We start from the raw sequence: 22245 nt of genomic DNA, 5'->3' as shown, positions 1-22245 counted from the left end.
CAAGGTAGATATTCAAATTGTAAGAGTGAACACTAGGCTACAGTAGCAATGATGTTGGAAATGTGATGCTTTAAAATTCACAGAATACATTTATATTTAATATTTCTACAAGCACTCAACAGATTGTTTCATCCTCTTCACATCAAGTTTGGGGCAAATGTCAGGACTGAATTAATTCCAGTTTTTATTCCCAAATAGATGAAATAATGCAAAAATAAATTCAGTCGCCAATTCATTACAGTGCAATTGTAAAGATGAATAAGAGAAATTATCATCTTGCTTAACCTGATGGCAAAGGTCAGGTTAAGCTATCAATAATAATCTTTTGAATTTGAGATTAAGTCTGTCTTCAAAGAAACCTTAGCAGGGATGTTCTTTTCAGTTTGGCCATTGCTGCAGTAACATTGCTGAAAACAGGTTTGACACAAACAAGCTGCCAGACAATGAATGCTGAAAACAGCCCTTAGATTTATGTTGAGGAGAACACAAAGACAAATTGTGAAATTACAACTCAAACTGTCACAACATCCAGCAGCTTTAGAGACTGGATTTCTGGCTCAACTTTGACGTGACATCCAAAGTGCAAACTCATGTTTTCTGCCCCCAGTAGACCAACTTTTAGCTACATTGCTGGGTTTCTAGATCCCAGCAAATAACTTTGGTGTGTTTATAATAACTGACAGAATTGATGACCAGGATGATGACCCAAATTGTAATAAACCTTTAAAGAAGAAGCTTTGGTCCCATTTATCTGTTTTAATAAGGTGCACTAATGATAGTAGGGTTGCCTAGTCACTCACAACCCTACAAGGACAGTGAGAAAAGAAAGTTCTGCCAATATATTAAATATTAAAAACCAACTTGAAACCAACTTTCCTGTGAAGTCTTATTAAAAGTCAGCTGCTGATATGGCTCTTTGTTGACAGGCGACAGATGTGAGGTGTACTAAGCAGCACTCTGCTTACCTCAACAGCAGCCTTGGCTCTCTCAAACTCCTCCTCCAGGGACTGATGTCTGGACAGGAGGGCGCTACCCCACCGCTGCTCCTTACTGAGACGAGCCTGTCACACACACACACGCACACACGCACACACAAACACACACACACACACACACACACACACACACACACAAACACATATACATTTTATAATATATACATATATGCACAAACACAATCCATTTAACATTAATCACACACGTTCACACAATACATCACATGCATTCGCCTATACACGCAGATCCTCAGCATATCACATCACACACACACACTCACACACTCACACAAGCACACACACACATCAGCCAGGAGACAGGCAGGGAGAGTGTGCAGGGTCAGTCGTCTCTGCTTTCTCAGGGACCAGTAAATATCCCTGCCTCGACAAAGCCTCTGACATGCTTAGGAAGGCCAGCAGAATCACTAGTGTCAGCATCTCGCTTCACCCCTCGTCTGAACACCATGTGTCCAGCTTCTTTCAGTTGCAACCCCTGCCCACTCCCGTGCACCTGCACATGCAATATCCAATCCTGAAATATGCTGATAGCCTCTCAGCTCCAAACCTGGATGTATACAGTAAAGCCTTGCTCTGCTGCAATAATATAAATTGACCAACTACACACGTGGGTGTTGTGTTATGAGAGTGTGGTGTGGATTACATGATTCCACACTCAGTCGACACATTTAACCACAGGGGGTATGTGACTTTGAGATACACTTTCACGCTCATTTGTAATATGACACTATGGATTTACTGTACAGTATATAGCAGTAAATGTTTGTATTCTAGGGTTAGTAAATCTGTTGGTGAGACTGAGAAATCGACTGCTCCTTGTGTGGAGTCAATGGTTTCCACCAGATAGGACTGCTTGGCATGCCAGCCATTAACCTGTAACAATTCCCATCTCTGCAGACTGCCATTACGCAAGATTAATTGAGGTTTCTTAATCTCAGTATTAATGGACTTAGAAGAAATAGCCTCATCCATTTATTGTAATGTTTTATTTACAAGGACAAAATTCATGCACTGTTGAACACTGTTTTCTGTTTACAACTCTGTGTTGTGTGAAGATGCTGCAGTATGCTGTAGTCAGACTCTTAAAGGAAAAATCCACCCAAAACTCTAAAACACAATTTATGAAAATGGTATTGATCTTAATGTTGCTTGCTGGTTTTATAATCCCCCCCCCCACACACACACTGACTTGGCCAAATGTAGACAAGCAGTTGTTTGATACCATACCATTTTTTAACCATCTTGAGAAAAATATCAGCATTTACTCCAATTGTGGCTCCAGTGTTTCAGAAACAATGAGATCTTCTTTTCATAATTGTTCATTTTAACTTATTTACAATTCTGTAAAGCGACACCAAGGTAACACAGTTGATAGTGTAGACAAAACATTGAGGAAGTTAAAGAAAGACTCAGTAATTTTTTCTCATCTAACAAATACACCTCTACTGCAAATCTTCACCCATTGTTCTAATCTGTACTGAAACCAGGCAAAATACAGATGCTGTATTCTGATTCTGAAGTTACTGTGATGTAACTCTTGTTATGTACGTGACTGGCTCACTGTAGCTCTATTAGGGTTGCAAAATTCCTGGAATTTTCAATGTTGGAAACTTTCCGTGGGAATTAACAGGAATATATGGGAATTAACAGAAATAAACTGGAAATTTACAAAATTGTAGCCTATAACAAGGAACTTAAATGTAGTTATAAAAACATCTTGTAGCATAATCTTGGTTAAAACAACCAGATTTAATGCAAATACAGTTGAATGTCTACCCTATTCCTTAATCACATAAACATAGCACATTACTTACTGCAGAGCCACAGCAACCCTAAGCTCTATATCACAAAGTCATTGAAAGTATGTAACTACAGTTACAGTGGGGCACGATACAGCCTGGCCATGGCTGAAATCTGACATGGAACTATAAATCAAAACTTGCAGTTGGTAACCACTTGTGTCAAGTCTAGCTTTATAAAAGTTATTAACCGTTTCATTTCCTGCAGTTGAGATGCTTTTGAGAGCAAAAAAAGTTGAGTAAGCTTTGAGTTGAGTTATTTTTGACACATATTGTATTCTGGTCCCCAGGTCTTCATCAGTCCTTGAAAGTATGACACACTTTAAGCTATTGATATCACATGCTGCATGAATATCTCAGGGTGGATTTTTCCTTAAAGTTTGGAATTATTGATCCATTTACTTTACTGGTTTGTTCAGTAAATCTCATGCAACACACATCTCCTTCTTTGCATGCATTTTCTGTGTGTGTGTGTGTGCATGTGTTTGGTACCTGCCAAGGCAAAGAAAGGAAAGTAGAAAAGTAAAACCACTATTTACAGTAACTCTGTCAGTGAGCGACTATGTAACCCATGAGCAAAACAAATTTGGTGTGTTTGTTTGCCTTTAATTTCCCTCCGTCTCGGACAGCTATCTTTAATACCAAATCTATTATTTATCGGGGTGCTGAAAAGGTGATGTATGCTTAGCTAACTTGGTGAGATCATCATTAATGGGCTCGGAGTAACACTGCTGAATAATTCATAGGCTATTAATGTAATAATGGCATCTTGAAACAAGACCCCTTATGCAAGCCTACACAGACATCAACTCAGGAGGAAAGCGCTTGACATTTGGACCTCGTAGCACCACAAAGAAACAATCTCAAGGCCGACAGAATATCTGGGTTACCTCAAAGCCGCCTTTTGGCTTCGATACAATTACCTCTTTTTGGAAGTCAAATTTAATGGCATGCTGTGATGCTGTTTTACGGTGCAAATGTATAAGTCTTTCAACATTATAGGAAAGGATGCATAGGGAGGCTTACATGTCTTCCACTAATATACTGCCTGTTGAGCTGAAATGGAAGAATTGTAGGTGTTAGGACAAAATGATGGGTAAACAATCGCACAACAGGGTGTCTTATTAGATACAAATTTAATATCAAGGATACATTAACATGCAGTTATCAGATAAATGTTAAATTCATTATTTAGTAGTTTTTATGAGGGCTTAAGCACCAGTCAGAACATTCTTGAGATGTGTGAGGCTTTCTCAGATCAAAAGGATGTTGATTTCAAGTGCAGAGAGCACATACAATAATAATGTCATACTGAGCACTTACTTGAGATGCGAGGGCAGACTCTGGCTCGGCTTTGGTATTGGTATTCGCTTCCACGGTGTTCTTATTCAATGTCTCTAATTGGGTTTTACAGTCTATGGACCTAAAGTAGAAGACATAAAGGTGGGGTAAATGATACAGACTTGCTCCCAATTTGATGCATCATCAATATAAAGATATAGTATCACCACTGTACAATACGTAGCATATCTTTGATAATCTTTGATGATCATTGCTAGTGCAGCAGAACAAAAACTTTTATTATAACTTAACAGACTTTTGGAACCATTTCTGACCCAAAGTCCAACATAAATAGAGAACAACCCTATCAAATTGTACATTTTGCTAAATCACATATTACCTTTGATAAAGATGTTTTTAAATGTTTAATGCCAACATTTTACATTTTTTTACAATATCTATTGTGCATGGCAACTATGGCAAGGATAAGTGTGTATTCCAAATAAGCTATTCTTGGCTTTTGGCAATTTCAACAGTTTAAGTTAAGAAAATATCATTTGTTTGGTTACATCACTTTAAGCACAAGACAGAACATTTTCATTAATATTTAACTATATCCTGCTTCTGTTGGCCAAGCTGAACACACTTAAGATGTGATCCCAGACTCCTGAGTCCAAGTCCTGCACTTTGTATACTCTCAAAAAATGAGGACATCCCTCACTTGAAAATATGTTGCCTCTGAACAAACAGTGACCTAGTCAGCACTAATTAATTACATAAAAATATAAATTCTGGGAGGCAGGAAGCTAGTAATTGTGTTCATACTTATTCTTATTCTTATCAGTATAAGGGACATAGAGGTTAATCATGCTTTAGTTGCTACAAACACATATTGTATTGAACAGCGTGGATATTGCAGGAACAAAAACATTTTTCTGGTACATTCAGTATGACTACTTTGCGACTTTTTCAGATATGTTAATTAAAAAGTTTTCCCCATTACGTTGATTAAAAAAATGTAAAACAATTCTTCCTAAACATATTTGCTGTTGCAGATTACTTGTGTGTGTACAGGATGGCTCTAAGGCAGACGCTTACCACAGAAATTCATTAGATGAATTTTTAGATGAACGCCGTCTCTCCATCTTCCATTTTCGGTTGCCATTTCGCTCTGGGTTCAGCTCTTCCCATTTATCCAGCGGTGAACCAATGGTAACTGGTGACAGTGATAACACACAATCACAAAACAGACTAAGCTGGCAAATAAATTCAAAGTTGTTGCAAATCAAATCATCCTTATCTCTCATCAAATGAGTCACATCTACAATTCACCTGTGAAATAGCTATCCTGATATGTGTTTTTAGCTTTATAAAAGAGAAAAAGTTCATTTAAAATGTGCAATGTCATCACCCAATTATGCTCATTTAAAAAGGAGCTAGTTATCTTTTCAATTAGTTTAACACTGGTTTGCAGCCACTAATGGAATATTATTGTTAGGACAAACAATGAGCTAAAAACAGGCAGACAAACACACAAACTGAAAAAAAAACTGGCTACAATTTTAACAGGACACATTTTGCACCAGTGTTATAATTAATGTCACTGTCATGAATTATTCACCACGCTATAGTTTGACTCATTCTGCATAATTACTTCCCATTGAAGACTTTAAACTTTTTAACGGGCAAATAAGAAACTAATTGTTCGTTTCCTCTTAATGTCTTTTAAGAGGATCCCTTTCATTACAGTAAATTAGTTTGATTCCTCTTTGGCCTATTTTTAACATGTGCATGGTCAGTTCTACAGGGGCATGATGGGAGTTGAAGTTGTTTTTAGGGGGTGGGAGAAATTTTATGGCTTTTGAGAGACTGGGTGATTGGTTAATATTAAGAGTTCAGATTTTATAGATGCATATGTAAATGATGTTACATAATAGATCAGATAAATGACTACACATCGGTGGTACAGTAGTTTTGCTTTGGAAACAACTCAGACTGTGTGCTGTATTGTCAAAGATACTGTATAAAAAGTTGTTCTGAGTCACTGCATTATTTAGTAAGTTCTAGCATTGTCTGTATAGGAGAGTAAGGTTATGTCCTCTGTACTTTTTTCTGGGATTTTGGGGGATTTCAGCAACCTCGATGGGAGTTGGCAATCTACTGTTGAAAACGAAAAGATATTTTTAGGCTGATTCAAGTATTTTTAAGATCACAGCAGGATTCAGAATTTATTCACATCAAAATTGGTAGCATCAGACTTTAATATTCAGAAATAAAGCAGTACCACTTTATTTTATGGATGCATTATTTCTCCCCCAAAAAACATTAAAATATAACAGAAAATATAATAGAACAGCTTTGAGAACTCGAAATAATTAAAACATATTGGAGACTTTCTGTTTTTGGGAAGTCATACACTGATGATTTCCTTGTATTAATATTTTCACTACATACCAAATGAGCATCTGATTGCCTGGACTAACTTGAATTTGATTGCACTCTGGGAGTTCAGTGTCTTTGGCTCTGATTAAAGATTGTGAAAAAATGAAAAGTACCTGAGTCTAGTGATGCTCTCTCTGGTGTCCGCATGCTTGGTCCCGTCCGTTCAACTTCCACCTGGATCAGCTCCGTCTCATCCGTCTTCTTCCTGTGAGAGTTGTTCTTCTGGCTGGATGACAGGGGACTCTTCCTGTCCTTGCTGTTCCTCCTCTCACCAGGTTCACTGAGGTCCAGCAGATCGAGTGTTGATGACAAAACTGTGGTAGAGATGAGACTCGTTTAACTTTACACCTTGTTTCTGATTTCTATAGTCGGAGGTTTTTTTCGAGGGAGGCGGGGGTGGGGGTTGGGGTGGGAGTTGGGAGGGATCCAGAATATGATTTCAATTTTTATATTGGTAAGTCTGAAGCAGGAAAAGAACCGTATACTTAAATTGTTGAACATGCCTGTGAAGAATGTCCTTCTAAAGCTTTCTGTTATTCATATTATATTTGTCTTTTCTTGCATTTATAATTTATTACTTAGTAAATTTGCAGTAACATAGTATATTATTCAGGTAAAATGGATCCTTGCCCTTCAATACTAGAAAAATCACTGTTTTACTTTCTTCTCTAGTCTTTCAACTGAGTATTTTTTCTCTTCTTGAATATTAATAGTTAAGCTTTCATTTTGTGATTATGCCCAGGTTGTTTCTTCAACTAACTGGTCTTTTAGATTCCTTGAAGCTTATATAATATTTTGGGGAAGTTCACTTTTCCTTTATAACAAGATAAAATGACATGTTTCACATAATGCACAGCAATAAACTTGGATTTTGATCTACACATTTTCTGACATGGCGAACTGAGCTGTCAGGGGCACTTAAGCTGTCACGGTATTGCCCTCCTGGGTCGACAGCTAAAAAAATTTGCTGCTGCTCTTCTCAGAGAATCTAAATATACGTCTGGCAGGCCACTGCACAGTCTGATGAGGGTAAGGCAGCCCCGTGAGGAGCTCCAGCTTGGTCAATTAAGTAATTCAATCTCAGATTGGTAGAGCGGCAAAAAAGGACAGAGCCTTCTGTCAAGGGGCTCAACTTCTGTGTGTGCGCTGCAGTCCAGAGTCATGGCTACAGACAGACTGTTAAAATGTTGGTATTTGTGATAATCAGGTTTATTAAAAGCAAAAAAAATAATGTTAATTGATGTTATTATTATGGAAATTAGCAGGATATAAAATTGGCATTTTCTTTTCCAAACTGTTTTTATTGTATGTTTACCAGATTTATTTTGTTATAAATCAAATCCACACTGACTTATTTTTGATCTGATCTGTTCAGGCAAGTAATAATCTCAGTTATAACAGATGTTTTATGTGCTGATTATTTGAGGAATCCTACTAAATTTTCTCTTTCATTTCCTGGGACCCTGACTGTTCATGCAATGTGAGCAATGTGAGCAAGAAGTACAAAGTAAAGACACATGACTACATAATTGACGTGCTGCTGTTTCATGACTACCAACTGAGAGCATTTGTTGATGGAAATCTCTCCGTAATTAGAGCGAATGCTTGTCTTAGATGCCTTGTGCTCTTTAGACGGCAAGCACAATTACAAATCAAGGGACACACACTTGTGGGGAAGGTTGCCTGAAGAGTTTTTAGCATAAAAAAGAAACACAAGCTGTTCATGAAAGAGCAATTATATCAAAACTGTTTTGGCACCCATGAGTCTGCTTGAAGTGATGAGACAGGGAAGACAATTGCTCAGAGGAATACGTTTTCTTCATCAGCTGGGTATTTTAACTGGATGCATGTGTAGTGTATATTTACCTAATGGATAATGAGTTGCTCTATCCTGGCCTCCGGTCTAAATATAGTCATGGGTTTTTCAGCTTTATAACCTAATGAAGAATGATGGAACATATGTGGTAGTGAAAGAGGGAATGACATGCTACATATAAACCTTTGAGAGTCAACCCCTTTGGGTTATAAGTATTACTGAGCCACCAAGAAACCCCCAAAGGAATTATTTGTTCATTGACTGTTTCCTTAACCCCGCTTCCCAATGACCGATATGCAGTTTCCACTGATAACACTGCCTATATTGAAACAATAGGTCTCTGATGACTGACAGAAGTAGATCAAAGCTCTTCTCATTTGTGGTCATTGACTGTCAATTTCGCTTTGTGAAATGTCAACTGTGGCTAGCAGATTTTATCATCTCTACTAATGCTCAGTGAGTCAGTTTATATTCTTCGGTTGACTTGTTTTAATGTGAGAGCCCTCTGATAGAGTCTTAAATATGCACTTGATGGCTACATAACATATTAGCCCCTTTGTGACCTCAGAGGTAATTGCTCTATTAAACTACACTATTATAAGGAAAATGAAAAATGTCATTCTGACATTGCCCAGTTTGGATGCTTACTGTACAAAAATATACAGAGACAAGTGATCAACAGAGAAAACTGAGAAGGTCTCAATGTTCACCAAATTTAACACTATCTTAGTTAACAATTTACAGACTTCCCCAAATCCAAGGCAGGCAGAGCCGCTAATGTTAGCAAGCTAGCCAACACACAAGTACTGACCAGGGCTTTTCTAACATTAACTTAAACCCCACAAAAAAATGTAATGAGCTCATGTTGCGTTCATTGGTCTTGGGAGTAACTGCATTTTACCACTGTATATGTAGTGGTTAGCCGGGCATGCTCACGTTTCATCAGTGTTTTTGATTTTGGGAAGGCGTTAAAAAGAACAAGATCCTCCATACTGTATAATAAATATAACACTCTTCTTCATGCCTAATTACTGTCTACTGGTTGCTAAGTTAATATTGAACAATTGCTGTTCAGGCTGCATCGGATCAAACAAACATGTTTCCTAATTAGACAACATTTAGATTTACAGTTTTCCATTTAGCATTCAATGAGTTGCAAGAGAGAAACAGTTGATCATAACTTAATCACTGAAATCACAAGAAATCAGTTATGAAAAGTTTAAAGGTCGGAGTCATTTCTTCTTTACAGTATTCATGTAACTATTGAATCAGCGTGTTAGAGTAGAGTGCTGACAAAAAGTGGAAAAAAAGATTTTTTAATGTGAGCATGGAAGAGAGGGGATTTTATGCAGCGAGGAGATGGTGATGAGAGGCTCCTCTTGAATAAATGAGTTTCTGCCGACATGGGGAAATGAGTAGTGATGGATATCCTCAGCAGAGTGGGAAGGATGCTGCACTGTCGAGGAGTGTTGTCTCTGTGATATTGCTTCTCAACAAGGCCAACCAGCTAATGATTAGGTTACTTCATAGCTTTACACTTTTCATTTTCATTTTCTATCTCGACTTGAAAATTGAAATAGACATTTATTTGCAGAGTGTTCTTCTGAACCCCAGACACCCATGAAACTAATTTATAATTCTTTTAAAAAAATCAGGCAGCAGGCAAAAATAGTTGTCAATCTTAAATTAAGGTTAAAGTAAGACTGAATGCAAGAGAGCACAACTTGATGCGGGTCTCATGTGGATCTACATATTTGAGCTAGTATCATTTAACATTGATTTTCTTTGCTCGGTAATCCCTTCTTAGTGTTATTCAGTGCTGCCAGTCCATCACAGTGTGAAAACAGATTGACAAACAATAACACCTTGAATCCTTCACCTACATGGTTTCAGACTGTGGGAGGAAATCAGAGCAGCTGGAGGAAATCCAAGTGAACACATAGAGAACGTACGACTCTGCATTCTTTGTTGTTACAATCAGTTTCACAGAAACAGGTAGATTCACCTTTTTTTCTGTGGTTGCTTCTTAGACCACTTTGTGAATGACTTCATATTTATAGTCAACCCACATACTTTAAATAGTATCTATATCAGTCCTTCAGTGTGTCATTGACAGCAGGAGCTGTGTTTGGGAGACAGAAGGTTGAGAGTTTCTCTACAACATTCCTGCACACTTTGCCTGGCTGAATCAGCACAGTGGCCAGTTTGGCGATGACACATGTCAGCTGTACAGTCTGGTTTTTGCAAATCATCATTCAAAATTTGGCACAGCTCACTGATCAAAGTCCCATCCATGTGGAAACCAAGATGGCACTTGGCATCTGTTAAAGTCAAAACTTTACATTTCTAAGCATCTACTTTGACCTAGTTGATTTTAGCCTACTTATTGGCAGAAAAGGGTATAATTGATATGTACAATACACTGCTACTTTTTGTTATTCATTTTTATAAATATTCAATGGACTATTATTCCTGATCGACCCTTTTCAGAGATTATGAGAAATACTTTATTCCTTATGGCCTTTGGCCAGTTAAATGACTGTTATTTTTATATTATACTGCCCCTGACTGAACACCTATTATGGCGTACGTGTCAAGTCAAACGTTTTACCTGTCACATTTTAGTGCCCCTGCTGGCATCTAACATCATTATCACCTGCTATGTGAAAGCTGATTTCCACAGAGTCAAAGAAATAAAAAGGTGTGTGTCCTTGTCATAGTTCAGCCTAACATAAACTGATCTTTTCACAGACCTGTACATTATCTAACAGCTGTAAGAAACTTACTGTAATCAATATTCATTTCAAATCTTTGAGATCAATGAATAAGGAAGCAGGAAGGATCCTCCATTGGGATTGGTATTTTTTGGCCTTTTTAATTGATAATCTCTTTTAAATCAGGCACATAAATGCGAGAACATCTCTGTTAAATGATGATAAAACTACATGTTAGTTACTGTGATCATGTTAGAGCAGAGTAAAAAACAGCCTCTCTGATATTGTTGCTCTGGTTGATAAAAACAGATTAACAGCTTCTGTATGGTATCAATATTTCATATATATACTGCAGTGTTATTGTACATCTATATTTCATATTATTCTCTTGACACAGAGCACTGCAGTTCAAGGATAAATGAAGGCAAATGAAAAATTAATGTATTAACTATTGACATAATTGACAGTCAGAGGTAGGCTGGAAGAAGTCACTACTGTACCAGCTGTGTTGGAAGTCACTGGGCGGGAAACCCCATCACACTTGGTCTCGCAGAGGAAATCGTCAATGGAAGGGCTTAGAAGCGGGCGGCTCTCTTGTTGCTCACTCACCAGCTGTAAGGGCAAGCAGACAAAAAAGTTCAGGCTCTCACCCAGAGTATCATCTCCTTGACACTGTCATCATAACGTCTACAAGAACCCCTGGTACTGTACATATATACCCTAACCCCCTTAAATTAAGTTCAGACCTTTGTCATAATTCAGACATCATTGTCCTAATCCTGACAAATCCCCCTACCATAAAAGAGTGGGTTAGGGTACCGAAGTGATTCTAATGTGTGTTGATTATACAACTGTTTGTACTTAAAGAGCATACAGCAATGTACAGTTTGAACATTATCTTACTTACATATCTCACACTCTCTTTATCACATTAAAACAGGTTTTATATGTTTCGAATCATTTTAAGGGTTTGTGAGCAGATTCCTAGCTATGGGTGTGTTGCTGCTTTAGTATGTTTGATTTACACCAAACATCAAAACACAGCTGATGTCTGGATATTGATTGATGGAGAATAATCGTCATCACTTCATATTGTAACATTGGTATGTTTACATGCACACACTGTGATTGGGGAAAAATGAATTTAAGGCAGGAAATTGGAGGATGCGCATGCACAGTAATCACCTGTTTTATGTTTGCAGTTAGTCTGCAATTAGATGTCTCTCCAACCCCCTACCATACTTTTGAACCAAAACTGGCTGATCTAAGATGTAGTGTAGATGAAGAATGTTTTTTCCTCCCTTGTGTGCACTGAGAGGACCGACTCTATAGTGAAAGAGTTCACAGTTTTTTGTGTTTGAATTTTACTGTGGATAATGGCTTCCAACTTAAAAAGGCTCAGTTATTTTAGGCTATGTCAGAAGTCACACCCTATTTACTACAAAGTGCCTTCAGAAATTTAATGAAAATACGTAATGGTTACTTTCTGCTAACTGTCCCACAATGGGTCACATTCTATACTGTATCTAGTATCTGTTAGTGGTGACGCACAATGACAATGTTTCACATGTGTTCAAATTCACTCTACTGCTTATTACTAAGTACAATTATGGAGTATCCATTACATCAGTTGTGCAGTGATTTCAGACACAGTTTTAGTTTTATTCTGGATTCATGTCATATTAGAGTTAATGTAACTACGAGATTCCAACTTGTAAATAGTGTTCATGTCGACTTCCAACTGTATCCAAAGCCCATCATTCATGGTGATTAAACACAAATTTAATGGATAGTGTTATGTTGTCAATGCATAGTATTTTTAACCATCACTCTGCCAAATCTGTAATCATCCAACTGTCTCGAATTGTCTGATGACATTAACACTTGAAAGTCATGAACATGGGAATCATTTTTATCTTTACTATAAATCTCAAATGACAATGAAACAACATTAGTTTTAATCGGGCACTGAATGTAATGCCCTCGCACATCCGCACAGATGTTTTCACTTATTGTGGCTGATTAGACCCCTGATCAGGTTGATTACTGCTGGAATAGACCAGCAGTAGACCATTTTCATGGCAGACAATTGACTTGTCAAAACAGGAAAAGCAAAGGTGTAATTAATAACCTTAATGATGGCTATGTTGCATTTAGGTTAGTGAAGTGCATGCTCACACTCTCTGGGACAATTAATGAACGGAGCCATCATTAATATTATAAATTACACCTCAAACTGTGACAAAATATCTACCATGAAAAGGGTCCTGTAAGCTCACTACAGTAAAGCAGTGACCCTCCTACTCAAGGATATGACCTTTCAGTATTTTGCGAAAATACTCAACTGATTAAACTCGTTAGATATTGAACAGTCTTGCGATTTTGTCTGTCAAAGTTCAGTCAGATTGATCGCATATATCTCGTCCTGTTCCTCATAGAAATGAATGAGGAGTGAAATCCTGTTTGACGGCATCTTCAGAAGAGATGTAATCAGGCATGGTTAGTGAAAACACCTTTGTGGGTGTACCGCAGGCATGTAGGGCCTGTAATTAATTTGATACTGCAAGAAAACATGGCTACTTTTCATCCATCTGCACTTCTGTTACAGCAATACTTTCACTGTCATGTTCACATGTAAGACTCTCTGTCAGAAGTGTAATACAAGTGAGTTTTTCATGTTTAAGAAATCAGCCTTCTACAGAAAGATAACCGGGTTACAAGAGTGCTGTCACCAGTTCCCATTTAGATCCAGATGAGCTTGGCTAAGAGAAACCTGATGGATGTGTCCCAAACAATAATTGCTTAACCATTATTGCTTATCTCACCTTCCAAACCATGAAAATGCTAATCACCTTGCTTGTGATGCTCCAATTTGTAGGCTTGCCAGTGCAGCTGCAGAATAGGTTACATCCAATTAATTATTGGTGCCCTCAAGCCGTTATAGTCCAGGTGCAGCTGGCCCCCCGTTTGCCAACCAATGCTTCATAATTTGGAGGTGAAACCTGGTTTTGTCCCATAGAAAGGATAAGCCACCACTGTTGTCAGCTTATGTTGTGCGCACATAATGCTGGCAGCAAGGAAACATGACATTTGCTATTGTTGCTCTCCAGGCCGTGTTTGCAAGCCGAATTTTAATGAACGTGCTAAAAGTTTAATTAGCAAGCTTGGAATGGACTGCACACTACCTGCCATATGCTTGGTATTAAGGCTGCTGAGTGGGATTTTCATTGCATGTCCGCACTGTTTGTGCCTGTACAATTATAGATGTGTTATATATCCTAAATGATACTGTAGCATTATAGGAGCCTTTTTACCCTTGTGTGTTGTTGGCATTGGCTTTTCCCCCTCATTGTTTGCTGTCCCACACATCTCACTGCTGTACATGTACATATAAAACTAATAACTGCAAAAATCTGTCAAAATGTCAGAAAAATGTACAGTCTCTGGACAGTAAAACTCACTATGAAGAAATATTGAAATGGTAACCTTTAATTTTCCCCCAAACTGGGCTTGAAAATTTGATGGTGACGAAATACTCAAATGGACATGAAGCATTATTACATACATGAATACCGAAGTATTGCAGGTTTTTGCGATGTCAACTGTAATTGAATAAATATATATTTGTTTTGTCTGCCAAAACGTTTTTGTTGTTTTTTTACATAGAAAGAAATGTACTGCATGCTATCCTGCTGTGGTGTTATTTATGTTTGGAGTCAATTAAACCCCAGCAGACTTCTTATTAAAAAATGTTATTAAAAAAACTAATTAGATGTGGGATTTGGGAAGGTAAGAGGTAAAAAATTCAGTCAACACTGTGTGTCATTTTCTCTAACGGGCAACTGACACACGTCATCAGTTCAAAAACATTTTTATAAGCAACTCTTAGAAAATTAAGAAGTCATGAATTATCAGGGCAATATAAAGCATTATTAGGGATGTTTTTTAGTTTCCAGGACCTAAACAGAACATTGAAATACAAAAAAAATAATTAGAAGTCACATTGAGGTGAATATTATGAGTCAAATCTTTGCTTTGTGTGTATTTGAACAAGACAAAGATTACTTCAGTCGGTAGTTAATAATAGAGTCAAACAAAAAGGATGAGTGAAATGTGTTGTAAAAGATGGTGGCAGCTAGTCTGGAAGAAGTAGTTCATGCTGCACAAACTTCACTTTTGCAGCAGACAAAGAACCTTTTGAAAAATTATCTAAAGAATATTTCTGGAGAAGGGTCATTAGTTTACGGAGAGAGAATTTGTGCTACGCAGCAAGAACGCTGACCCAGCACAGGTAATTAAAGTTTGTGCCATTCTGGTGTTAGAATAAAGCTTTTGGTTCATGGGAAGTCTCACAGTGTGAAGTTACTTGATTTCACCCTCCACTGCTGCCAGTTCACAAATTTCCCACCAATTCAGTGATTACAGCAACAAATGATTGGGTTGGCATGTATTGTAGTTGTAGTTTTTTTTTTTTAAAGGTGTAATTTATTGAGTAATTTAGAGTTTTTACGTGTTGGGAAAAAATGTAATAAAGTTTGACTGAAGGTTGAGTTTGTATGTTCTCCATGTCATATGTGGGTTCTCTGAATTGGTTGTCACTTTATTATGTTAGCCCTTTGATTGAGTGGCGACCTCCAACAACCAAGGTGTTCCCCGCCTTTCACCCAATGTCAGCTGAAATTGGCTCTGGCTGCCGCACACCCCTCTAAAGGATAAACCATAAAGAAAATGGATGGATGGACATACAGTAAAGTATACAGCGAGTGTGAATTATGAAACTGATGGTGCTGTCAGTGAGAGGGGAGAAGCTCTGTTTGTAATTCAAAGAAAAGGAAAACAGCAGCATTCACTCCCACACTGATCATTATTTACCACATCAAAACATATCGCCCTTTTTGCCTGTGTGTGCAGTAGTCTGGCTCACTGTGTTATATGCAGGAAAGCATGTTATTTTTTCAGATGATTGGCTTCACATCTACTTTTGGTTTGAACTTGATGGGTGTTGTTGGGACTTGTGATATTTGTGTCCAAATACAGTTGAGACAATTAGTAGATTGATCTATAAACTGATTGAGAGAAAATGAATGGGCAACAAGTTTGATCATTAATTATTTGCCAATTAAGAAACAAAACTGTCAAACATTATCTGGTTCCAGTTTCTCAAATGTGACAATTTGCTGTTTTTCTCTTTCATTTGAGGTTTCGGTCTGTTTGTCAGATGAAAGGAGCAAATTAAAGAGGTCACATTAGGCTCTTGAAAAAGTATTTTTTCCTCTATTTTCTGTCACTTTATATGCTAAACAATTCATCAATTCATCAAAAAATATTCAACAGATTAATTGTGTTTTAAAAACAGAAGTTAATTGCTGCCATATAGATAATAGTACTAAATAGTTCCATGTATCCACTATAGTCTTGGAAGGACATATGAGTGATGACATTATTAAGGTCTATTCGTGCCTGTGGATACATCAATAATGTATCATCTGCTTGTTTTATTTAAGTATCATTACAAGCATCAATTACAGTTTTATATTAATTTTAATCTCTGTTTTAGTGTTTTGAAAGCTCACTCAGATGATGTTGAGTTGCTGTAACATTAAATCATGTCTTGCTCTTGTTGCTTTGGGCACTGCCTCAGGCACTATGCTGTTAATGTAATAATTACATTAGATTGTCATGCAAACTACTACACTACTTACTGTACAGAGAGGTCACGTTCACGTGATAATGTACAGTATCATGGTACATTATTGTTATTGTATATCATAGATCATTATAAAAGCGCAAGATTTACTCCTATTTTGTTATGTTTTTAAGATTGTGTGTGCAATATATTGTTCTGTTTTTTCCAGTATTAAACCAGCTATATCCATTCAACACAAAGGCCAGCTGAGCGGTATAAATACAGTATAGTGTACACTTTAAAAACTCAGTTGAGACATGGGACCTGAGGACTGGAAGGAAAAATCTATTTACAATGTAAATGATATTCATAAATGCACATGCTGGCAGTGGCTGAGTGGATGATAACCAGAGAAACATCTGTCGGTGAATAACAATTTTTGTGATGCTTGCGAAGCGTCTACTGCGGGGACGTCTGAGACTGACTGTCTGCATTAAACAGAGGTGTGCTGTTACAGTACATCCTTTGCAGTCTGTTTGAAAATCCCCCAAATGATAAATGACCTTGGATTTCTTCACTTCTCTCTCTCTCTCTCTCTCTCTCCCCCTCGTTTTTGTAGCCCTCCCTGCAGAGTTATACTTTTTGATGCTGTGACTGATTGACTGAAGGTCAGTCCTGTGAGAAGAGCTGCATGTCGGACATTTACAGTATACTGTAATCTTCAAGTAATACGTTGAATTCATTGAATAGTCTTGAAGGTTTTAGAGAATAATGAGTGATGTTGACAGGATCATGACTACAGTAAGTCATGTTCTGCTCAAAGTTGGCAGCATTTGCATATTCTCAGAAAATGGAGTTTAGTTGTGAAACAAGAACTTTTTTTTTTGGTAAACCCCAACCAGTTTTATTAAGCGATTTACAGTCAAATCGGCTTATAAGTCCTCATGACCTGTAGTGACACAAGGAAAAAATCTAGTCTTCCTTCCGTGCAAAAATGTATAAAAGTTTATCTGAAGCTTATATGAAGCTTCAACTGTCCAAATTAGTCAAATCATGAGGATATCTCTCAATGTTACAGTTTCTTTGGTACCAAAGTCCCTCTTTTTGTTACTATTCTTCTACAGCAGCTCAACAGGGAAACACAAAGAGGGAATTTCATACTTAAACGACTGTTACGTTGGAAGATATCCACTTAATATCAGATAAAGACATGCAGACCGGATCACTTGTCTGAGTATACATGCCGTTCAGAGAATCTGATAAATGGCCGGGGCATGGCTGACTCTGTTACGCTATGTGGTGCTGTAGCCCTCTCAACAAAGAGCCACTTCTGGTTGACCTTTACTTAACAGCAACAACAAGCTATCTGACGGCATTCAAACAAAGATGGCGTACGAGGAGATGGACGATGCTACAGTAACGTACATTTCGTGCATTATTTTCCTTCTAATAATGCATATAAAAAGAACAACGGATCTTTCACTTCTGGAAATTCTCGAGCATGTGCAGAATGCAAAATCCGATTTAGATACAATTGCTGAGTATACATGGCATTAAAATGCCGACTATGAACAAATTATCTAGGTGTTCTTATCCGATTTTGAGATGTCCGTTATGGTGATCAGATTAAGGTGTTTATAAAGCATTTTAAAAGTCCAAACTATGTCTGATATGATCAGAAATTCAAATTTTTTGCTGCATGCAAACGTACTGATTTTTTCTGCTCATGTGCAATTGCTTGTGTTCAGGTTGTTGGGAGGTGTGTCTTGTTTAACTGACCAATTAGTAATTGTGACAATCACTGTAAGTCACATTTCATAATGACAACACTGTCAGTCTGGTGTGTATTTTGAGCTTCTTCATTTTCCTGTCAGTTTTTAGCAGATATGCCTGAAAGTTGAGTCACCACCATGGCAAAGTTGTGACTCCACATCACTGCCGGCGGTCTCCTGATGGAGGACACTGCACCCAACACTAAATGATCATTGTACATGTTCTTCAAAGCACTTCCTGTGATTGCCATTGGGGCCAATTTTAAATAATGATTTTGAAATGATGAGATCTCTGCATTTTCTTCTTCTAATCATCCAGCAAATGGGGACAGAAGATGTACCACATTCATCTGGGGAGATGTGTCAGGCACTTTGGTAGCAGATAGCATGCAAACGCCAATTATGGGTGCACTCTTTAACCTAGGAGAGCAGCTATCTGAGCTGTTTGCCCATTACTCTAACTATAAGGAGGTTACCATTTTCCCTCTGTGCCTTTTTTTTTTTACCTTTTTCGCTCCCCTCCTGTTATACCTTTTTGCTCCTCTCTTATGCAAAGCACTTTGGCATTTTGTTTACAAGTGCTTTAAGGAGTAATCTAGAAAATTATGTAATGGAAAACTTCAGCTAATTGTGCCTCTTGGGCTTGACTCCAAGAGATCTCTCAGATGTTGCTGTCAAGGGAACTGTGTACCAGTTAAACTTGTCAGAGCCTTGAAGGCAGAGAGGTTGAGGTGAGGACAGGCGGGAGGAGGAGGTGGAGAGGGTGGAAAACACTACATAGAGGGAAACGTGGGTAAAAAAAATATCAAAGTGGAGAACTTTCAACAGTTGTTAGATAAAACCTGGAGGGTATGTGAGGGATGGTTGTCTTGAAGAAAGAATTAGAGCTGATATCTTACAGTAGGCCTATATGTGAAGTTCACAAGTATATGTCGCAATCAGGTGTTATATAATTTAACATCTCAGAATTTTTATTTTTTAATGGCAAATTGTGTTTATTTTCTGTGGTTGTTTACTCATTACAGTTGTGTCAGAGCTGTTATTGTGGGTGGCAGTGAACTGTTCCATTTCCTCCCACAAGCCTGAATACTGGAGTTTAGTTAGTTGAGTATTTAATGACTCATCATGATGGCTTTGCATGATTTTCTATATTTTCCTTATTGTCAACACATTTAAGTAAAAATAACAAAACGTTGAGATTGAGAGTGTGAATTGTGTGTGTGTTTTCTTTCACTTAACATTTTGTAAATAGGGTTGGGTACCAAGTTCAGACCTTTAAGGGTACCAAATTACGTTGGTACTACAGTGTACCAATTCATGTTGGAGCAATCGGTGCCCAAATTTCAGTAGGTCAACCTTGATGAACTACGAGTGAGTTAAGCCCCTAAATATGTTTTAAGAACACACATTTATGGACCAACGACTCTCATGCAGAGGTTCTGACACTAACAGGAGCACCAACCCCAGATACAAAAAGACACGACTGATTAGCAGCCTGCAGCGTGGCTCGCAACTAATTACCATGCCTAGCATTATTAGCATCGCCATGCTACTGTCAAAGACTGTATAAAAAGAAGATGTATCTGTGGTGCACTGTGCCAAGAAATAGACAGATGTATTAATGTTTTTTGTTTGATTTGAAAGATGTCACAACGCAGATATAAAGTCACACTGCTGATGACTGTTAACGTATCATGCTAATCCTACATAAACATGTGGATGAGACCATATGGTATGGTACCTCATGGTTTTGCTATAATAACAAAGTTCATATTACATTGTTATTACACAGAGAGTAACATATCAATAAACGGTACCGTTTGGGACTGGGACTGAATTCCATGTATCAGTTCAAATGTGTATGATGAGTGAATGATAAAGTGAATAATGTATGAATAATATTTACACTTTAACAAAGCATTACTCTGTTTGGGCGCTCAGCCATAGGCCATTTGCTCCTACTGAATATAAATACATTTAAAAACGAGGTCAGAAATCTTGTTGTTTTTTTGGGGTTTTTTGGGGGGGGTTTTTTGGTTTAAAAAAACAGGGCAGTAATTTCCTTAAAGAGATGGATACTCAAACAGGAGTAAACACTGCATTTGCTGGAGACTATTTCTACTTTAGCTCCAGATTAATGCCTATTTGGCACTTTTTGAGATGTGGTTCATTATTTTTAAGAGTTTTTGGATAAAAATTGAGGTCTGTGGCTAGTTGAATGGAGTCATTGTTTGTTTTTGTCTTGTATTGGGATTTGTGGACAAGAAGAGAATATAAAATATCACCAGACCTATTTAATCCTCTAGTTAAAGTGTCATTTGGTTTTGTACAAATTAAAAGTTTGTGTTTCACAGTTTGCAGCATATTTAATCTTTTAGATTTGGGGACATCTGAGCTGCATATTAAGGGTTGAATTCACAAACTATTTTATCTTACCGCTAAGAGTCCTTCTCAGTGGCTGTAAGTACCTGGGAGATTTGCTAAAATAGTTGGTTTGACCTTGTTGCTGTAGATGATGTCTTGTTTCTTGCTGTTTTTTGCCCGTACATGCCAAAGCTTTCATGGAGGTTTTTCCTGTCTTGTCAGAGAAGTTGGGCTGAGACCCCTGACTCTGTAAAAAAAACCCAGTGAGACATTCTATGTGATATTGGGCTACACAAGACTTGACTTGACTTGACACGTAGCGTGAGAAGCCATAGCCTGTCACTTAGCCTCTGTCACTTACTAAGTGACATGAAGCTTCTCATACTGCAGCCTGAGCTACTGGAGAACATAGCAATCATAAGTGTCTGGCCACGTGGAAATAACATTGTGGCCAGTTTGGTGCTGCAGTTATTTTCATTTTGTGTGCATTGAAACTCAGCCTTGAGTACATCGAGTAACTGATATAAAGTGAGAGGTGAGTTGAGGATCTGCAATATAGTGGTGTCAAATAAAAAAAAATCAACATTAATATATATCATATTAATATATAAAATATCAATCTCATCTGTTTCTTTTTTTCTTGTTTATATTGGTCCAAGCATAAAGAATTCACAAACTGCTCCTAACAAAACAATACTGACTTGCAACAGCTGTGTGTGCTTGCATATCAGAGGATCAGTGAATTTACGAGTGTGCGTGTGTGTGTGTATGTGTGTGCGTGCGTGTGAGTGTATACTGCAAGGTCTGAATACTGATCATTTTAGAAATGTTAGTTTTTGGTGGTACGCTCAGTTTATTGCTTTGCTGTTTTGTACAGCAGTTCTGAGCAGGCATTTCAAACTTTTAGGAAATCTATATCTTATAGTTGAAATGCCTTGTCATTTGTTTTTGTTTTTGGAATATAATATTTTTATAATACAAAGTTTATAACTGTTTATACTGGCTGTGCTGTGGTACAATGACTAGTACAGTATGTTGATACAACCTAATATATCCACCAAGATAAATGAGATCAGATCATGATAACTGTAACAATTGTTTTTGATCTATTGTACTGTACAACCAGTTAAATGTAATGGGCTGTTGGCTGACATGTTCATTGTACTCTTGGTTAGCTGTTGGCAGTTTAAAGACTTACTGAAAATTGTAATGTAAGTAAATTTAGCTATGCAAGACATTCTTAGGTCAGGAATCTCATTTATGGTAAAAAAAAAAAAAAAAAACGTCATACATGTGTTATGAAACCAGCTTTTGGTGAAACTATGACTGCATACTTTCATGTGGCTGATAAGTCATGACTTTCTTTGAGAAGTTTATCTCTGTTTTTCGTTCAATTACTATTTTACTGTCAAAAAATG

The 22245-nt window shown here is 37.5% G+C and overlaps 1 protein-coding gene across 1 annotated transcript in view; it reads right to left on the bottom strand.

Annotated features, from left to right (window-relative positions):
• Positions 1-22245, bottom strand: part of pex5la (peroxisomal biogenesis factor 5-like a) — a 57150-nt gene that overhangs the window by 24592 nt on the left and 10313 nt on the right. The window contains exons 3-8 of the mRNA XM_053322025.1: positions 11566-11677; positions 6649-6849; positions 5192-5309; positions 4136-4235; positions 3839-3868; positions 966-1061 (exon numbers count right to left, since the gene is read on the bottom strand). Coding sequence (XP_053178000.1) covers positions 966-1061; positions 3839-3868; positions 4136-4235; positions 5192-5309; positions 6649-6849; positions 11566-11677 — 657 coding nt within the window. The remainder of the gene's footprint in view (positions 1-965; positions 1062-3838; positions 3869-4135; positions 4236-5191; positions 5310-6648; positions 6850-11565; positions 11678-22245) is intronic.

The sequence above is a fragment of the Scomber japonicus genome, chromosome 7, assembly GCF_027409825.1.
Source record: "Scomber japonicus isolate fScoJap1 chromosome 7, fScoJap1.pri, whole genome shotgun sequence".
Classification (NCBI taxonomy): Eukaryota; Metazoa; Chordata; class Actinopteri; order Scombriformes; family Scombridae; genus Scomber; species Scomber japonicus.
Note: the sequence above shows the minus strand (reverse complement) of the source record. Positions and strands in the feature narration are given on the sequence as shown.